Source organism: Indicator indicator, chromosome 7, assembly GCF_027791375.1.
Source record: "Indicator indicator isolate 239-I01 chromosome 7, UM_Iind_1.1, whole genome shotgun sequence".
NCBI classification, from domain to species: Eukaryota; Metazoa; Chordata; class Aves; order Piciformes; family Indicatoridae; genus Indicator; species Indicator indicator.
Window position 1 is genome coordinate 5234102 of NC_072016.1, and position 19046 is coordinate 5253147.

The 19046-nt window shown below is 38.5% G+C and overlaps 1 protein-coding gene across 1 annotated transcript in view; it reads right to left on the minus strand.

Annotated features, from left to right (window-relative positions):
* The window catches only part of ATRNL1 (attractin like 1), a 538433-nt gene that overhangs the window by 327772 nt on the left and 191615 nt on the right, over window positions 1–19046 (minus strand). Inside the window, exon 21 of the mRNA XM_054382173.1 lies at window positions 13535–13587. Within this exon, the coding sequence (XP_054238148.1) occupies window positions 13535–13587 (53 nt within the window). The remainder of the gene's footprint in view (window positions 1–13534; window positions 13588–19046) is intronic.

The following is a 19046-nucleotide window of genomic DNA, read 5'->3' on the forward strand; positions in this document are numbered from 1 at the left end:
GATCAGGCCTTACAAGGCCACTGAACATCCACTTTGGAAACTGGCAATAAATATAAACAGATAAGTAGGTGCTGTAGTATAACATTTTCAAAATTCTCTTCCTTCCTTTTTCCCCATTATTTGGTTGAACTTTGCTTAAGAAACCTTAAATCTACAGTCCAAATGTCATAGCTTACCCCACGTCACTCGCCTCCATGCGATTTGTACAAAATACACACTGTAAATTGAAGTTGAGATGTTTCAACCTTGCTGATACTCTCTGCTGCTTCTCAAACAATTTTAACATGCTAGTTCTGGGAACTAAAATCACTTACAGCCAATAAATCAACAATATTTTCAGCAAAATTGCATTTAAAAGGGGACAGAAATTGTGTATCACATACCCCACTGTGGAGTTGTGACAGGTACTTGGGTTGTGAAAAATATAATATGTCCTATCACCAAAATTGCACAATGGACAGTAGAAATGTTTTTGAAAGGAAGGTTTGTAACACAGGCATCTTTTCATTTAAATGGTATATTTAAATGAAATCAGGTATATTGAAAGTAAAACCCGTTAATTTAAATAACAGCATTCTCATTGCTTGGTAGTCATGTTAAGAACTGAGTGCCAATTCAGCAAAAACACTGATGGAAGATTAAAATTCCAAACATTTACAAAAGAGATTACAAATCTCTAATACTGCTAGTCCAGTTTACAAAGCCCCTAAACTAGCTAGGACAAAACATTTTAATCCTTACTACCAAGTAGAGAGTGACAAACAAGAAAAAATAAATCTAGATTCTTCTCCCTACTTCCTACAAATTTAGATTGCAGAGCTAGCACTTAAACACATCAAATAATAAACCATTTGGTTAAAGTAAGCAAACAGAAATAAGAGGTGAAGGAAAAACGGAGCCCAAAGGCTGTTTTTCTCAACCCCCACACAGTCACCCACTCTTCAGAGGGTATTTAAACTTCACCTGAGACAGGGAACGTTGGCCACCATGGCAGGGCTCACTGATTCCTTTCTGAAAGTTATTTGGAAAACTCAATTTCCACCTCAAACAGCTGCCAGGCATTAAAAGAAATATTCTGTTTTCCTAGGACTACTTTTTCAATAAACCAGGAGCTAGATACAGCTGTGCTTTCACTAATTCATGACTTTTTCTGGCCATGGAAAGAAAGTACTGCTAACTGAAATGCACACAATATAAACCTCTTCCTCTATTGTTTGTGTGCGTGTGTTTTTGTGATTCTCTGGGTTTTTTTCCAGATAACTAGCTTAGTACAGAACAATTGATAGACACCCCTATTTTTTTTTCCTAAATATCAAGTACAATATTATATGACACCAATTTTCTAGAAAATTAATTATCATGTGAAAATAAATAAAAATCAAAAGAAAACCAAACCAAACCAAAAGACCCCAGCAAACTGTAGTGAATACTGACAGTTTGGGTTTGGCATTTGAAAAGCACTGCTTGTTTACACCATCTAGAACTGACATTCATAGACCATATATTGTGGTGGCCAATCCTTGCCAATGAGCATGAAGTGAAGTATTTGCATGATGTAGTTGAACATTACCTTCCCAAGATTAATTTCATTTTCCTCTTTCTACTCTTTAGTCTACTGCGCTTTCTAATAACAACCTATCTTCATCTTCTCTTTGATTAACCATTCCTAGTGCCATGAAAGGCTCAAACACCTTAAAATTTCACCAGTCAGATTTTTCACAAACCTGTGCAGAAGTGGTACCTATCTATACTCAGCAAGCATAGAATTCCAAAATTCCTATTTAATCGATGAGAAAAATGTGATTTTTTTTCCCCACTTGAGATTTTTGTGCCCACATTTTTGCATAGCTTGTCATTTTTCTAAAATTACTCAGATGTCCATGGCATTTCCTTAAGGGGTGACACATCAAAGCATATTTATTTGCCCACAGCATAAAAAGACAAACCAAATGCATACAGATAACTTCTCTACCAGTGTATCTTCTACTCCTTGACAGATACATTTTTCAAGTCTCCTTAGTGTCTTGTTTGCTATTGTATCTGTTTTACTAATGTATACTGCTGTTTTTTGACCTCACACAGTTCACTCTTCCATTTCATGTCAGCCTTACTCTTTATATCAACTGACTAGCAAATTACACTTTGCTGTCAGTGGTTTATATTTCTGGAACATATTTTAAAACAATATGCACAATTCAAGCTAAGAAAAAGCGACAATTTATTAGTATCAAGGACTTAGTATCAGAGGGACCTTGACAGGCTGGAGAGGTGAGCACAAGCCAACCTCATGAGGTTCAACAAGACAAAGTGCAAGGTCCTGCATCTGGGTCGAGGCAATCCCAAGCACAAATCCAGGCTGGGCAGGGACTGGCTGGAAAGCAGCCCTGAGGAGAGGGACTTGGGGGTACTGGTGGATGAGAAGCTCAACAGGAGCTGTCAATGTGCAATTGCAGCCCAGAAAGCCAACCAGAGCCTGGGCTGCATCAGGAGAAGTGTGGCCAGCAGGTCAAGGGAGGGGATTCTCCCCCTCTACTCAACTCTGGTGAGACCCCACCTGGAGTACTGCATCCAGTTCTGGAGCCCCTATTACAAGAGGGATATGGACATGCTGGAAGGTGTCCAGAGAAGGGCCACCAGGATGATCTGAGGGCTGGAGTACCTCTCCTATGAGGACAGACTGAAAGAGTTGGGGCTGTTCAGTCTGGAAAAGAGAAGTCTCTGAGGTGACCTTATTGTGGCCTTTCAATATCTGAAGGGGGCTACAAGAAAGCTGGGGAGGGACTTTTTAGGATATCAGGTAGTGATAGGACTGAGAGGAATGGAATAAAGCTGGAAGTGGGGAGATTCAGGCTGGACTTGAGGAAGAAGTTCTTCCCTATGAGAGTGGTGAGAGCCTGGAATGGGTTGTCCAGGGAGGTGGTTGAGGCCCCATCCCTGGAGGTGTTTAAGGCCAGGCTGGGTGAGGCTCTGGCCAGGCTGATCTAGTGTGAGGTGTCCCTGCCCATGGCAGGGGGGTTGGAACTGGATGATCCTTTTGGTCCCTTCCAACCCTGACTGATTCTGTGGTTCTATGACTTGTAGGTTACTTTACAATGTGCTGAAACTGAGCTGAGTTAGTCAGTCAGAAAGTTGAACTTGACAATATCCACATTTAACTCCATGTACGATTTCTTAAAGTTTACCTAATGCAAGGTTTTGTCATCACCTTGAAAAAAGAAATGAGCCTCAATTTATTTAAATGATCCTACAGAACTCCTCCCTCAGATACTCAGCAAGGGCTTTACTAATGCTATTTCTAAAGCTGAAAACATTACCGACTTCTGTCTTGGCTTCTAGAAACAGATGTGCTAAGATTGCATGGTTCAGGACCCAAGACACCTTATGATAACTAAACAGTTGTGTTAGGTGTTTATCTGTAACTGGAATAGGCTAAACTATCACCAAGTGCTTCACGTTTGCCAGTGGAGAAAAATACCGAGCTGACATGGAATAATGTTCTAGTTTGTCCAACAACTCCTAGTCAAAGAAACAAACACAAATTCTCCCACAAACCATAAGCCACTTAGTGAATTAAGGGAGGTAGTCTCATTTCAATAGGTTCAAGATTCCACTACAGATCTTTCCTTAAGTCTTCCTGATCAAGAATTCTCCCTTTTCCCTGGGAAGTCAGCACAGGAAACAATGCAACTGTAAAACTGTCCAAAAGGTTTTCCCTTCAATGTCAGAAGGTGAAGGGAACTGATGGATCTTTTCCTATTCCATTTGCTTCTTACGACTTGCCTGCCTTGCCCCTCCAAGTGCCTCTGAGAAATAGATCTAAGGCTCTGCTGGAAGGCAGCCAGTCGGATGGGGATGAGGATCATAAGCAGCCTATACCAGAGGTCTCACCACAGTCTGATAGGCCTTCCAGCCATGTAACCACCGCTTCCACAAGGAAGAGTTGTAGTTGTTGGAGACTGGCTTCCAAAGGAAACAGAGGGCCCAATATGCTGGGTTCACCCTCAGCACAGGAATGTCCAAAGTCTTCCTGGAGCATGAAACAAAGCTACTAGTGGGAAACTCCCCAACCTGGTGCAGTTGTCAGACTACTATCTACTACAGATCTTCCAGACAGGTGGAGAGGAAGCTGCATCCCATGGTCTTCATCAATGACCTGGATGAGGGAACAGAGTGTGCTGTCAGCAAATGGATGACCATGAGCCAGCAAAGCGCCCTTGTGGCCAAGAGGGCCAATGGCATCCTGGGGTGGATTAGAAAGGATGTGGTTAGTAGGTGGAGAGAGATTCTCCTTCCCCTCTACTCTGCCCTAGTAATGCCACATCTGGAATATTGTGTCCAGTTCTGGGCCCCTCAGTTCAAGAAGGGCCTCAGGGAATTGCTTGCAAGAGTCCAGAGCAGATCTGCAAGGATGCTGAAGGCAGTGGAACACCTCCCTTAGGAGGAGAGGCTGTGGGAGCTGGGGCTCTTTAGCTTGGAGGTGCCTCAGGGGTGACCTCATTCACGTTTATAAGTATGTGCAGGGCTGTGTTGGGAGGACAGAGCCAGGCTCTTCTCAGTGACATCCAATGATAGGACAAGGGCTAACAGGTGCAAACTGCAGCATAGGAGTTGCCATGTGAACATAAAGAAAAACATTCACTTTGATGGTGACAGAACACTGGAACAGCCTGCCCAGAGAAGTTGTGAAGTCTCCTTCTCTAGAGACATTCGAAACCTGTCTGGATGCATTCCTGTGTGACCTATTCGAGTTGGTCCTGCTCTGGTAGGGGTGTTGGACTTGATGACATTTTGAGGTCCCTTCCAACCCCTAACATTCTGTGATTCTGTGAAAATGATTGGCAGCAAAACTGTTTCTTTAGCCTGTCCAGAGAAACCTGCAAGCCCATGTAGCATTTGGCAATGCGCACTCAGAGCCTGAGGTGAGATCATAATACTTTATTAGGAGCTTCAGAGTCTTGGTGTGGTTATTGTTTTAATTCTCTGGATGGCAACAGTTGGTTTGTGAGGTTATTTTAGCTCATGGCAAAGACTGTCTGACTGCCACTATTGGTATTTTGAGGTGGTAGGTTCATTGAAGCTAATCTTCTCTCAGACTATCATAGAATTGTCTGATTTAAATAATAATCTGTTTCACCAGGCTCTTTAAACACTAAGCAGATTTCTTTTAAACCAGAAGTCATTTGTGTGAGCCCGTAATTCGAAAGATAATGTGAGTCACTATTGTTACTGTATTTATAAATAATAAAAATTGTTTCTATCAAAGTCAATCAGTGTAAGATATAATTGGTGGAACTTATTATTTTACCTCAGGCATGACAGTTTTACAATTACAATATGTATTTAGTGTAAATTAACGCTGTCCCAAAAGGAAACATGAATTGCACAAATCAGTAACGAAGCCTCTAACTGCTAGCATCTATCTCAGAACTCCACTAAAACAAACATCTTTTCAAACAGCTAACATTTATTGTTTATGCCCTTTAAGTTTCAACATAATTTCTAAATATCTGGAAAATTTCTGCTAACAGTTTTATTAAAAGTGCTACTTGCTATTTATCTTCTAAAACACTCTCCTTGGAATGTTCTTGAGTTTAATTTTTCACCGAGTATAGCAAGTCTGCCACCTAGTGCTTTATGGCTACCTCTGGCACCCATTTTATTTCATCATTATTTTTTAATAATTTGTTTAATAAAAGATGTCATGCTCTAAGTCCCTGAATGCATGTGCATTTGCCTACACACACTCAGAGTGCTTAAAAAAAAAAATCTTCTTGCTAACAGGTTGCATTATATGTTTCAACAGCTATTAGACCATATTTGCACTGATTGACTAACATGCAACCATCTTATAACTATGCATTTTGCTGTAAACGGAAAAACTTGTACTTTATGAAATAAAGAAAGAAAATAATACCTCATGCCAATTGATTATAAGAAATATTAGGGAAGCCAACATCACTTTGGCCTTGTGCAACTCTATACAGTGTCTTATTTGGTTGGAGTGCCATTGTGTGCAGTATGTCCAGCACTGAAGAGAGGCACACCTTAGAATGGGATTTCAGTTAAATACTGCTAAAATTACTGCTTGGGGTCTAGGGGCAAAAAATTCTTCAGCAGTGGCATGCTACATGGAAAACAAAAGCTGGAGAAATGGTGACAGAAAAGGAAGCACAAACAGATTCTATTCTCAGAAGATATTTCCAAGCAGCAATGCTGGAGCAGCCCAAAAAGCAATTTATGGTAGATCCCAGCATGCAACACACAAACTGAAACCAGAGCCAGGTTTTAATTCCCCTTTTAATGACATTATAATACTTGTAATATAATAACTGTTACTGAAAATTGGCTTATATCAGAACTTTGACTATGAACAAGCCTGGTAAAAAAAAAAAAAAAACAAACCAAAAAATTTCAAATAAGGAAATATTAGGTGAGATGAACTATTGGACCACATCAACAGGTCAGATCAAGTCAAATTCTATTTTCACAATATATAAGGATGTATTAGTTGACCCTTTTGCTCTGAAACAGTATTGAGTTGATGTTTCTAAGCAGTCATTAAAGGTAGCATGTTGTCAAAAATTATCTACTTTTAATAATCTGTGCTCTACCAAAACATCTTTATAGCTAATACTATTGCAAATGAAAAAAACAACCCCACACAACAAAAAAAACCCAAACAACAACAATAAAAAAAATAATTAAGACTTCTTTTCTTACATTTATCAAGTGAGATGATCTTTAAATAAATGGGATCCAAGAAACAGGTATTTGGTTTTGTTTCAGGCACTGCATACGTTGCATAAAAAAAAACATCATGTAAAAGTTTTACATTACAATAAAAATTTAATGTAAGAACTGGTAAAGGTGTGTCAGTAGTAATGGAGCCAATGTAGCTAGAATCCACACAAGGTTTACAGCCAGAAGCAAAAATTTGTTCTTCCTCCCCAGCTCCCTGCACAGATATCAGATACTACCCGGAGAGTTTTCACTGAATATACCTTTCATGCACCCTCACCAATGCTGAACATGCAAGTAAGCCTTATCATCTTCTAGAGCTGCTGGCATACTAGAGATGTGCTTGTTGCTATCCTTTCTGCATGGATACCAAGGAAACAAGCAATAGTGTTATGAGCTATAATGATGTTATGGCTCCGTGTTTGTAAAGCCATAAATCAATTATTTGGGTCACTCCTCAAAACGTTGTTACAAAATATTTAGTATCTCTCATATATGATCATAGCTTTTTCCTGCAGTATACTTTAAGTAGGAAAAAAAAAAAAAAACAAACCCAAAACCAAACAGAACATACTTTGCTAATAAAATTTATCCACTGTCAATTTACAAACCAACCTATTAATATTCAACATCTTTGTCAGCAACATGAACAGTGGGACTGAGTGCACCCTCAGCAAGTTTGCTGACAAAACAAAGCTGTGTAGTACATCTGACCCTTAAAGCTTCTGCTGGTGGGCCTACCAACCATCTCCTTTTTTAGCATGCTTCATCCCATAAGTACACCTGAATAATTGACTGGTGAGTCAATGTGTGAAGCCATGTACAAACAGGTTATCATAAAACACTGAGTTGAGAGAAAGATTAGAAAGAGCTATGGCAAGAAACAAGGAAAAAAGTTAAAATAAAATGTGTACATTTTTTTCAGCTTCTTTTAAGTGAAGATATTTGTCCTTCCTCTTTTTTTTTAAGGCTGTAAATCCAACAAATATCCCATCAGAGGCATAGATCCTCATGAAGATGGGGAATAAATGATCAATAAGTAGGTTTTAATTCCACAAAAAGCTACGAATCATTCAGCCCCTCCCTGTTTTAATTCTTTTTGCAAACAACCCATCCCTCCTGACCTCTACTCCTCCCTGGGTTCTCTAATCCTCCTCAAAGGTCACGCTGCAATCTCTAACAAATTTAGAAGTGTGTGTGTTCTGCAGCACAGTAAACTCCATCATGTTAACCTAGATACACAATGCACTTCTATGTTCAAGTGCAAGCTCTCCCTTCTTTTTGACTTCAAGGATAGTCTTGGACCCATGAATCTGTCTCTCCAGTCTAAAGAGAAGCACCAGATTAAAGAAAATAGTTAATCAATTGCAATTGTATTGCACTGTAAGTACACTTTTGCTGTACATTGCTGAGAAAATCTCAGCTACCTTATAACCCACTAGTGATGCCCATTTTAAAAGGGCACCCATCTGCAGACCCAAATGGAGAAGCTACTTGTTCTCCTTGTCTTCATTGTTGAAGGTAGTATCCAGAAATAATAAAAAAACATGCTTCTCAACATTCTTTTCAAGGGTAAAAAGGAATAAGAAACTAAAGTATGTAAACCCACTACAATTCAACTACAATTTCTTGGCTCATTACTAGATTGGTTTTAGCTAGGAATTCTCTTGGTGGAATAGGCAACTCCTGAGTGCTCAGCTCATCTGTGCAGGCAAACAACATGATATACACTCACAGAACTGATTTGTTGTAAGCTTTTATGCTTCTGGTTGTAGTGTTAATAGAATCCATCAGTTCTACTTCTTCTTTGAAACACAGCATTGGAACTTCCTTACCCACCGTATAGTACATAAAAGAGATGTTTGGGAAAGTTTTTGTCCTTAGAAATACGAGTGTCTAAAAAGGTTTATGAAGGAATAATATCATATAGTCTCAAAACAAGGGAGAGCAAGCCTGTAACTCACCCTCTGTATACTAGCATATCATGAATTCTAAATCGAAACTCTGATTTTCTCTAGGACACTATTTTAACTATTTCTCCATTTATTATTTAAAGCTTTGGTGTCTGCGTACAACCCAGGTCAGAATCACATAAGTGGCACTTGTCCCAGTGATTCCCCCCAATCAGTCTAAAAGCATCTGGTTCTGGTGTATGTTTCTTTGCAGCCAGGAGCACTGATAGCAACAGCAATGTATTTCTAATGCTGCTGTGCAAAGAACTAATCCAGCCATTTGGATGCATCCTTTTCTATCTAGGTGTCACCAGTGTATATCATGCTGGCTGAGATACCAAAGAACAGTAACAGCAAATGTGAATGCATCATGATAAAATATGATAGTTATGGTTTGTGTACATGCAGAAGTCAGGTGCACAGCCATCTCTGGCCCCCACTCAGAATTCATTAGTGTGGAATGAGTCATTCACAGAGAGCTTGGCTTCTACCAGAAAGGCCTAGAGATACAGAGCATCCCTACCAGAAATACAGCAGCAGACTTATTCTCAACCTACAAGAATGTTTACCTAAACAAAATTACAGCTTGTACACTCATGAAGCTTTCTTTTGTATTCACACTCTTCTCTTTATTTGGTAAAAGAAATCTTTGATGAGATTTCCTCTGATGTGCCTCAACACTGGCACATTGAAAACTTCTGGCTCAAGAAATCCTTCCTCTTGCAAAGTTTCTGAGATGCACATTGTTGGATGTAAAGAGAGAAATATCACTGCATGCTTGTCCATTTGCTGTGCTCTTTCCCAGGCATGCATATTCAGGCACTACTGACAGCAGGGTACTAGAACAGATAAACCATCATGCACCTGTGCATGCATTCTTACACAGCTAATATTTTCCTGATTTTTATATCTTTGAGGCATGTTCTCATTCTCTTACTCTCAGAGAAATTTGTTCTCTCTCTTGTGCTTTTTCAGTTCATGATGGAAATGAAGAATGAAGTTAATTTTAACGGTAGCACTGGGCAAGGATTTTTACAGTCTGGATATTACCCTATTGCATGCCCTGTCTATTATACATTTTCTACTCTACTTTTATTAGGGTTTGATAATTTAGAGGAACTGCTCATGCCCAGTGCTGCCATGTTTCAAAATGCCATATTAGAATGAAATCTGATGGTTAACAAACCACTGCCATTATCTCTATGATTTGATGGCTTTGTTGCAATCTGTGTTTATCCTTTTGGCACAGCATCTGTACATAGATTAAGTCCCTGCCTGTGTCAGCATGTTACTTCTGATATAAATCTCATTCTTTCCCATCAAGTTAGACCTATCTGGAGGTTTCCTGTGTTCTCACTTCTCAAATCACAGCATGGTCCATGTACATATTTTACTCACTCTCCTACATCACAACTAAAGGCAAGGAGGAAGAAACTAAAACATTCTATGATTTCCCACTGGCTAACACTACAAAGTTAGCATTTACTTACTATCTTGAACAGTTTTTTGATGTTAATACCAGGGCCTACATCAGCATCCATCTGTTCCTTCTTCCTAGGCTTGAGGATGGCAAGAGGGAGGATAGAACTAGGCAAAAACTGGGTAAGCTTAGCAGAGAGCAAGAGACATGAACAGATGAACTTTTATAGGACAATGGGTATTCACAATATCCCAAGTTGCAGAAAGTTCTCTAAGGCAACAAGCATTCTCAATCCACACCCTGCTGTTAAAGAGAAATTGAGGTCATTGAATATCACACCAAAGTTAACATCCAGGATTGAATTCTAGAGGTTTAGCTTGGAAGAGTATTCCAATCTAGGGCAGTATTCACACAACATTAAAAAGAAAAAAAAAAAAAAAAAAAAAGGAAGGAAAGATAAAATTTGAACACTTAAAACTGGTCATTTTGAAGATGGCTAAACTCAAGCATGTGCCTTGCAAGCTTTCCTGAACAAGGCCCCTACCATACAGAAAGTTATTAGCTGTATTCCTAGTTTTGTGCCATTCACTGGTTTTCCTTCTAAGGGTAGAAACAAATGTGGCTAAATTTTTATTTCTCATAAACTTATGTTACTCATAAGTACATATAATTTGGTTTTCCTCAGTATTTTCCTCCCTCTTGAGCAGTAACTATTCCTTGTGGGGTAAAACATAAGAATATTCTTCACTTCAAGGAGAAGTAAAGCAGCAATGTGTCTAAAGAGAAAGTTTCTTACAGAGCAGTGAAATAAGGACAGAAAAATGTCATTCAAATATTTTTCTTGCATAACAGAGAAACATTTTCTTAAACAAATTAAAGCCCATGTTAAATTCATATTTTGAAATACTTGTATAGATAAGAAATTGGAGCATCTCTTTATGTGTCAATTTCTGCAGCACTGAACACAGGAAGGACATGGACCTGATGGAGTGGGTCAAGAGGAGGGCCATGAAGATGATCAGGGGCTTGGAACACCTCTCCTGTGAAGACAGGCTGAGGGAGCTGGCATTGTTCAGCCTGAAGAAGAGAAGGCTTTGAGGGAAGCTAATAGCAGCCTTCCAGTACCTGAAGGGGGTCTCCAAGAAGGCTAGAGAGGGACTGATTACAAAGGCCTCTAGCAACAGGATGAGGGGTAACAGTTTAAATTAGAGAGGAATAGAATTAGATCAGATGTAAGGAACAAGTTCTTCACCATGAGGGTGGTGGAACACTGGAGCAGGTTACACATACACAGATAAGGCTCAACAAGGCTCTAGGTTCACTGCAGGGGCATTGGACTATATGACCTTTGGAGGTCCCTTCCAACCCAAACCATTCTAGGATTCCATGATACTATGTCCCTGCTTACTGCAGAGGGATTGGACTAGATGACTTCTAGAGGTCCCTTCCAACACAAGCCATTCTATGACTCTATCGTTTTAATGCATGATTTAGCAGGTAACGGATGGTGCTGATAAACAATTGCCATTGAAATCTTAGGTCAGTCAGTTATCAACAAATTAAGAAATTCTTCCCTATTATGATGCATCAGCCACTAAATATAAGAAATACAGAACTCCATTATTTTAAATTAGCACAAGTTCCTCATTACCTCCAGATAGAATAGCTCTGAAAATCATTAATATAAAATGTTTTAAACAACTGAAACTATTAAAAGAACATTTCTTATTCCAGAACAACAAGATCTTTAAAATATTTTTAAATCTGGCAGAAGACAAATAATAGTAGGGAGTTAAAGGTGAAAGAGTATCTTGAATACAGTACAATTTGCCTCCAACATGATTTATAGACCCAACCTGCAACATGATAGGAAAAAAAATAAGGTTTTTCATGCAGGTGCCTGAAGTCTACAAATCTCATTACTGTCATTTCTTCTTCATCTCTTAAATTTAATTATGTTTACTTTTAAAGGACAAAACAGATGCTGATACACATGTCCAAAATAGCCTGTATAGGACTCTCTTAGTATTATGAATTTCTCATGTACTCATTATCTAGCTTTAAATCAACACAATTCAGAAAATTCATTCTTCTAAATACTGCAGCTTCTGTTTTGAAATAAGAAAAAATTCTTATGCAATGAGGAGCAAATGGAATGGCATTTATTACACCAACAGTATATTTAGAACACAGTTATAAGGAGTATTTTCAGCTTGATCTATTTTATATAAACTGTCAGTGTCAAAAGTTTAAAATACCATATTAAAAATTATCTTCCAGTTTTAAAGTATCACATTTGAACTTGTCTGTGAGAAAAACAAAACCAAACAATACAACACAACAATAAACCAACCCCTGCCAAATGAATATCTATCAAGAAGAATAAATATTTTAGGCTTATGGATATATCATCATCAGTAATAGAGTGTGTGTCTGTTTTGTTCTCTAAAAGATACCTTGCAGATGCAAACCACTTAAGGTGGAAAAGAAGAATTAGTAAGGAAGATAAATGTTCACTTCTTAGGCAGATGATGCCTTAAAGAGAAGTTAAAACAAAGATTTTTATGTACATTCTAAAATCAAATGCTAAAAATCAAGGACAAAGATCTGAATGGATGCTATAATCAGAGACGTGTCTTCCTGTAAACTGAAGTTTGAGGTAGGGATGATGTTAGGAAACAATAGGCAAATGGATCCAATTCTGACATCAAGCAGGTATGTACAAAAGCCACAGAAGTTAAAGCAGTGCTCTCCATCATCCCATACATTTTTATGATGATTAAAATTACTCTTTACCATAGCTATCAGCACAGCAAAATTGTCACAGCTCACTAAGGGATTTCTTTCACATGCGTAATAAGCTTTCCCATCCTTCAAGTCTTTCACTGCGACTATCAGAAACATAAGGCTCTAAAGCAAATTTGCCAGAGGCACCTTTTTTACAACAACAAGAACACGAAGACAACACACAGTAACATTTTATGATACTCTGGAGAGCAGCTGTGTATCACATCCCTGGGATGCAGACTGGCTAGACCATTCAGAATGTCCCCAGGAAATAGTGCTGTTTAGCCTGTTTGCATTTCTCCACCACAAATTCTGCCTTTTAAACAGTGACACAGCTACTTACTCCTTATGTTGAGATAGAGAATAACCCAACGGTTTGGTTGGTGTTGAGACAGAGAATAACCCAATGGCTTGGTCGGTCCCTCTCATCTAGGCATAACTTCTAGTAGACTTCAATTTGCATTCTCATGGACAAATGGAGAGGATCTCAGTGGCACATTTTATTTTTTTTCAACTAAAATATCAGTTTCAGAAAAAAACTTATGAAAACTATTTCATTCCCCCCCAAGGAAATTAAATTATTGCATAATATGTAAACAGCATTTAAGTACTGAACATGAAAAATATAAGTACTCACAGTAACATGTTCCCCTAAGTGGATTTCCAAGATACCTATTTTCAGAGTCACAGCTGCAGGGGAGAAAAAAAAAAAAGAAAAGACAAAACCAAACATTCCCATTAAACACAGTACAGTTGTAATTAAAATGCAGCTAGAATATTTATTTCACATAGCAATGGGTTGCATTACAAGTAGCACAAGTACATAAAAACATGGAGTATTTGATATAGCTCTTAATTAAGGCAGTCTGCTTTCCAGAAGCACCTCTCTATCCTCTCTTCTTACAAAAGAAAGCCAATGACTAGGCTCTTGACTTCAGTCATGTCCTTAATGTCAGTGCCTATTGTAAGACTCATCACAGGTAGTACTTTTCCATTAATGAACAAAAGAGTCAGGCAGGGAGGCAGAGCACTGGATCTCTAATTATCCATGTTGCTTCACTGATAGCTTACTCCCTTGTCTGGTTTTGATCCCTCTACAGGCCCTCTTCAAGAGAGCAGCTGACCATCAATCAGAAAATGTCCTTCTCTAGCATGCACTGTCCTGAAACACCACCAGACCAACCTTTGCATTCTGAGGCAATTTCCACACTTCTTCATGCCTTGCCCTTCAGGAATGGAACATGTACTCTCCATTTCCAACCACACAAACAACATGCACCCTTTCACACTATTTCCAACCCCTGAAATAAATAAATAAATAGCCCCAACAACAACAACAACAACTAAAACCAATCACAAACAAATAAATACCCTGAAGCATAAAACAAATTAATACATTTTCAAAACACTACAGAAGACTTAGAGGTGATCCAAGGCTATGGTGTCTGCTCTAGAAAGATGAGTCCTAAGATATGGAACTGCAACCTGTCTCTAGGGCCTGAAGTTGTAGCTCTGAGCACAGAAGCGCCTGAGCTCCTTAGCTTCTCCAAATTTCAGAAGCAATTGCTTCTCTTCATTGTCCACCTAGGACAGCAGGTGAAATTTAGACTGAAATCAACATTCTGATGCTGCTCACAAGACAGGCACAGTGTAAGAGCTGGAAAAATATCTTTCTTATTGATAAGATATATATAGCTATTTTCAGAGGCATGAAATAGCCTACAGAATTCCACAGTGATCAAGTTGATTTATGTAACATTTCTCTAAAAATGTCAAGTACCTTAATAGAAAATTATTATCCTCCTTTTGGTTTTCTAGACTATTCCACAGAAGACTCCAGCAAGATTGTAATTTTCTATTAAATACACAGAATGATTCATAAAACAAAGAGAAAGCTTATCCTTGCCTATTAAATTCCATATAAATATTTTCCCAGAGGAAATCTGAATCATTTAATAGTTTAAAGTGCCTTTTCATTACTTTTCTTTTTTCCTAAGAAACTTAAACTGCAAGGAGATATTTTGGGGTTATTTTATTTCTGAGGAGTCTTAAAAACTTCCAACTTGGTTAACATATTATTTAACAGTATAAGTTGCAGACTGTAGAATAATCTTTGTATTTCTGTTGGTCCCTTCAACAGTTTCCAACTAGTGATTTTTGACAATTTTAATTACAAAATAGGCAGACAAACTCCTTGACCCATTGTTAGAATATCATAAGGAAAATAATCAACAGTAGCACAATAATGGGGAAGTAGGAAAAAAAGATGCTCTAGACTCTGCCCTTGAACAATCTCGGTCTCATGCCAGCGTGAGAGCTCTTTGCAGGGTCAGCTATACAGAAATACATAATCCTACATTATTTTAATTATAACACTTTCACTTAAACTTCAAAAAACTTCAAATCTGACTGCATTTGTAGTTTTGTCCACAGAGACACTCTGACCCTGCAATCTTTTCCACAGAATTTAGAAGAGAATTGATGCACGTACCTATAAAGGAAGGGAAAAACAATCTCGAGTAATAATACTGGTCTGCCTGGTTTTCTTTTTACTGAACACCACAAGACTAACTAAATTCTTCAAAGAACAGTTTGCTGCTTAAAAAGATAAGGCTTGTAAAAACAGACTTGTGTCTGAAAGAGTCTTTAGGCTGACGATTTTAAAAGAAAGGGCTAAGGGAGAAGGGGATGTTCTCCTCCCCCTCTACTCTGCCCTGGTGAGACTGTACCTGGAATACTGTTTCAAATTTGGAGCTCCCCAATTCAAGAGAGACTGGGACCTGCTGGAAAGAGTCCAGTGGAGAGCTATGGAGATGATGGTGGGACTTGAACATCTCTCCTGTGAGGAAAGATTGAGAGACCTGGGGCTGTTTAGTCTGGAGAAAAGATTGAGAGGGGATCTGATCAATGTCTATAAGTAGCTGAGGGGTGGGTGTCAAGATGAAGGTGCTCCGTGATAGGACAAGGAACAGTGGGTACAAAGTAGAATATAGGAGGTTCCACCTCAACAGGAAGAGACACTTCTTCATGGTGAGGGTGACTGAGCACTGGAACAAACTGTCCAGAGAGGCTGTAGAATCACCTTCTCTGCAGACTTTCAAAACCTGTCTGGATGCATTCCTGTGCTGCCTCCCCTAGGTAATCTTGCTTTGGCAGGGAGGTTGGACTGGATGGTCTCTGAAGTTCCTTTCCAACACCTACCATTCTGTGTTTCTGTGATCAATTTTAATGTGAAGTTTGAAAATATTTCCTTTTCTTGTATGTAAGACTGTCAAACAAATGAGGCAGTATATCATGAAACAAATGAAAACATAATAGAGATTACAGGAAGAGGAACTTTTGCAGGAAGAATTTTTTTCTTTGTCTTCTGAATTCTTTCAGAGGCAAAGTAGAATATTAGATACAGGCAGTACTCAGAATATACTGAGGGTTTATACCAGAGCACAAAAATATATTTTAGTTAATTAACTGTGTCTTTTCTCAGACAAAACAAGAACTTTCCCACAAGGCAAGAAACTTACCCTGCTGCTCACTGATAATGGCAATGATTTATATACAACATGGATGAGCAACATCTGACTGCCAGTAACAGCAACCTGTACAACTTTCCATCAGGACACCAAAACAATTCCACTGTGAAATCTTGCTGCCTACAGCACTCACCTGAGATGAACTGACCCAGGGTCTAAAAGATGCTTAGCTTACTCTTGACACAAAACAGGATTTTTTCCCTTTTTGTTTTAAAATCTTGAAAATATTTATGAAAAAGAAAGCTGTTTCCATTTAGCTACCCTTCTAACAAGATGAAACCATCTCCTGTGGATCAATAATTACCAGAACCCAGGGATTTCCAGCATCACATATACCTTTTTTGGATTTATCTTTCTATTTACATTACAGGAAAAAAAACCATCACAAATACCTATAAATATCTATAAAATCCATCTAATGCATGACAGGTTTCACTATTTAGAAGAATACACAAAAGAAAGGTTAATACAGAATATTTTGCAATGTATGAGTATTCAAAAGTATTAATTTAAATCCAAATAATTAGTAATTCCCTAACAATTATTGAAGTGACCTTCAAGAATCTTGGAGAGAAAATGGCAATGCAATTTCACAGCCAGCCATTTCAGTTGGTTCAGGATAATGCATGAAGAAATGATAAAATATGCATGATTGAAAAAGAAAAGTGATTTACACCACAGCAAAGTGGTTTGATTTCTTATCATATGTATCACACTTCCTTATTATCATCTATATACGTTATGCTTTCTTTATTGGGAGCCTCATGGAAGTCAGTGTACCTGAGGAGCTAGTGGTCTTGGGCAAGGTATATCTGACCCCCAGGTCTTTGTTCATCAGGGTTGAGGAGCTTGTCTGTGAGCACAAGTAGCTGCTGTAAGGGAAGGTGCTGTGTGCTGCTGGATGCTATCAAAGAGGACCTTCCAGCTTGTCAGGAAGAGACACTTGGGTTTGTTTTTACACATGATAAAAGGCACTATGGTACCGGAGAGAGGAGACATCTCTCCATGGATGAGATCTGTGCAGCACACCAGAGGGCAAAATCCATGCTGACTCCACCCAATCCTGCATGCACACACACAGGGTTCCCAGCACCTGAAAGGGTTCAAGATTTACCTTACTCTTTCTATTCCATCTTATTACAACAGGTAGTTTACTATGCCATGTGTTGCTAGGACTTATTGAGATATAAAAAGAACCCTGCACCACTTCTCTTATGCTTCTTCCTCTGCCTCCTGGTGCAGAACACTTTTGTAACCTATATAGGGAATAGCATGAGCTGAAGTTCTTTAACTAGTTAGGGACACCTGCTTTAACTCAAATGAAAGATCCTACTTAAACAGTTTTCAGTGGAGCAAAAAGTATATTCCTAATCCTATTAGTTTAATCTAAAATTATTCATGTGAGTGTGTATGTTAGGTTCTGAATAAATTCAGTTTTGCCTTTTAATCCTGTGTCATTAAGTATACAACATTGCTCTGCATTAGTCTGCACTAATTATGGTTCCAATTGCAAAATCTCCTATTCACTGAATTATTTCCTTATGAGCTTTAGTCATTACAGTCATTTTTGTACCTTTTCCAAAAGCCAGCACACATTTGACCATATGTAAAGCATAATATATGCCTCATATCAGTGAAATGGGAGCCATGCTCTTTATTTTATGTGCTATAGAGCTATGATCATTTGCTTTAAGTGGTAATAATGACTGAGCAGTTCAACTCTGGCATGACTCCAAAGACACTGCTCCCATTTACAAGGACAAATGGAGGAAGGCTCCTACCAGGTTACATACAAGTTCTACAGTTTGTTTCAATATACAAGTATTCAATTCATCAAGCTCACTGACCTTCTGAAGGCCTGCCATTAGCAGTTATTCCCCAACTTCTCCCTCAATTATCCTTTCAAAACTGAACCAATTTCTTTCTCTTCCTTTTTCTCTCCTTGGATTTCCTGGGAGTTCAAAGTAAAATTTATGGACATTTTTTTCCATGTTTAACACCAAGTGACTAATAATTTCTGGCTTTCTCTAAACACCATAAACGTCTCCAAGAGTAGATTTTACATTAAAGATTTTATGCAATACTGAGAGGTTACAAATTGCCCTTTGTGGAAGCTTAGTAGTTGAGTGATATGTATGTGTCTAATTTTATTGTGCTTACTGATATATGCCTTAAGGAAGTGTATAGAGTCAAGCTTCTCACCTGAAGAAAGCCTTCAGTTTTGTAGACTAGTGATTTGAACATGGGGAAATCTTCTAAGAGTCCTTCCACCCTTTGATCATGAAGGCAGGATTTTCTGCAGTTCTGTGCCATCACTAATTGGTAAATGTTTTCTTTCAATTAAAAGTGAAGAAAAGCAGAAAAAGAGGAACAAGGAAGGAGTAACCCAACTAAAGCTGGCTTTCCTTTGGCTGAGTTTGGTTTGAATGCCAACCTCTCAGAGGAGACAAAAATGTAAGTCAGGTCATTCCAAAAGACAGGATCCTTTTATTTAGCCAATTCCCAGATGTGGTAGCTGTATTTTGCTCTGGCCTAGGCCTGGGCTTGTCAACTCTATTGAGTAGGTATATGTCTGTACCATTCAACTTCTGCTCAACTTTGTTCCACACTTTATTTCTG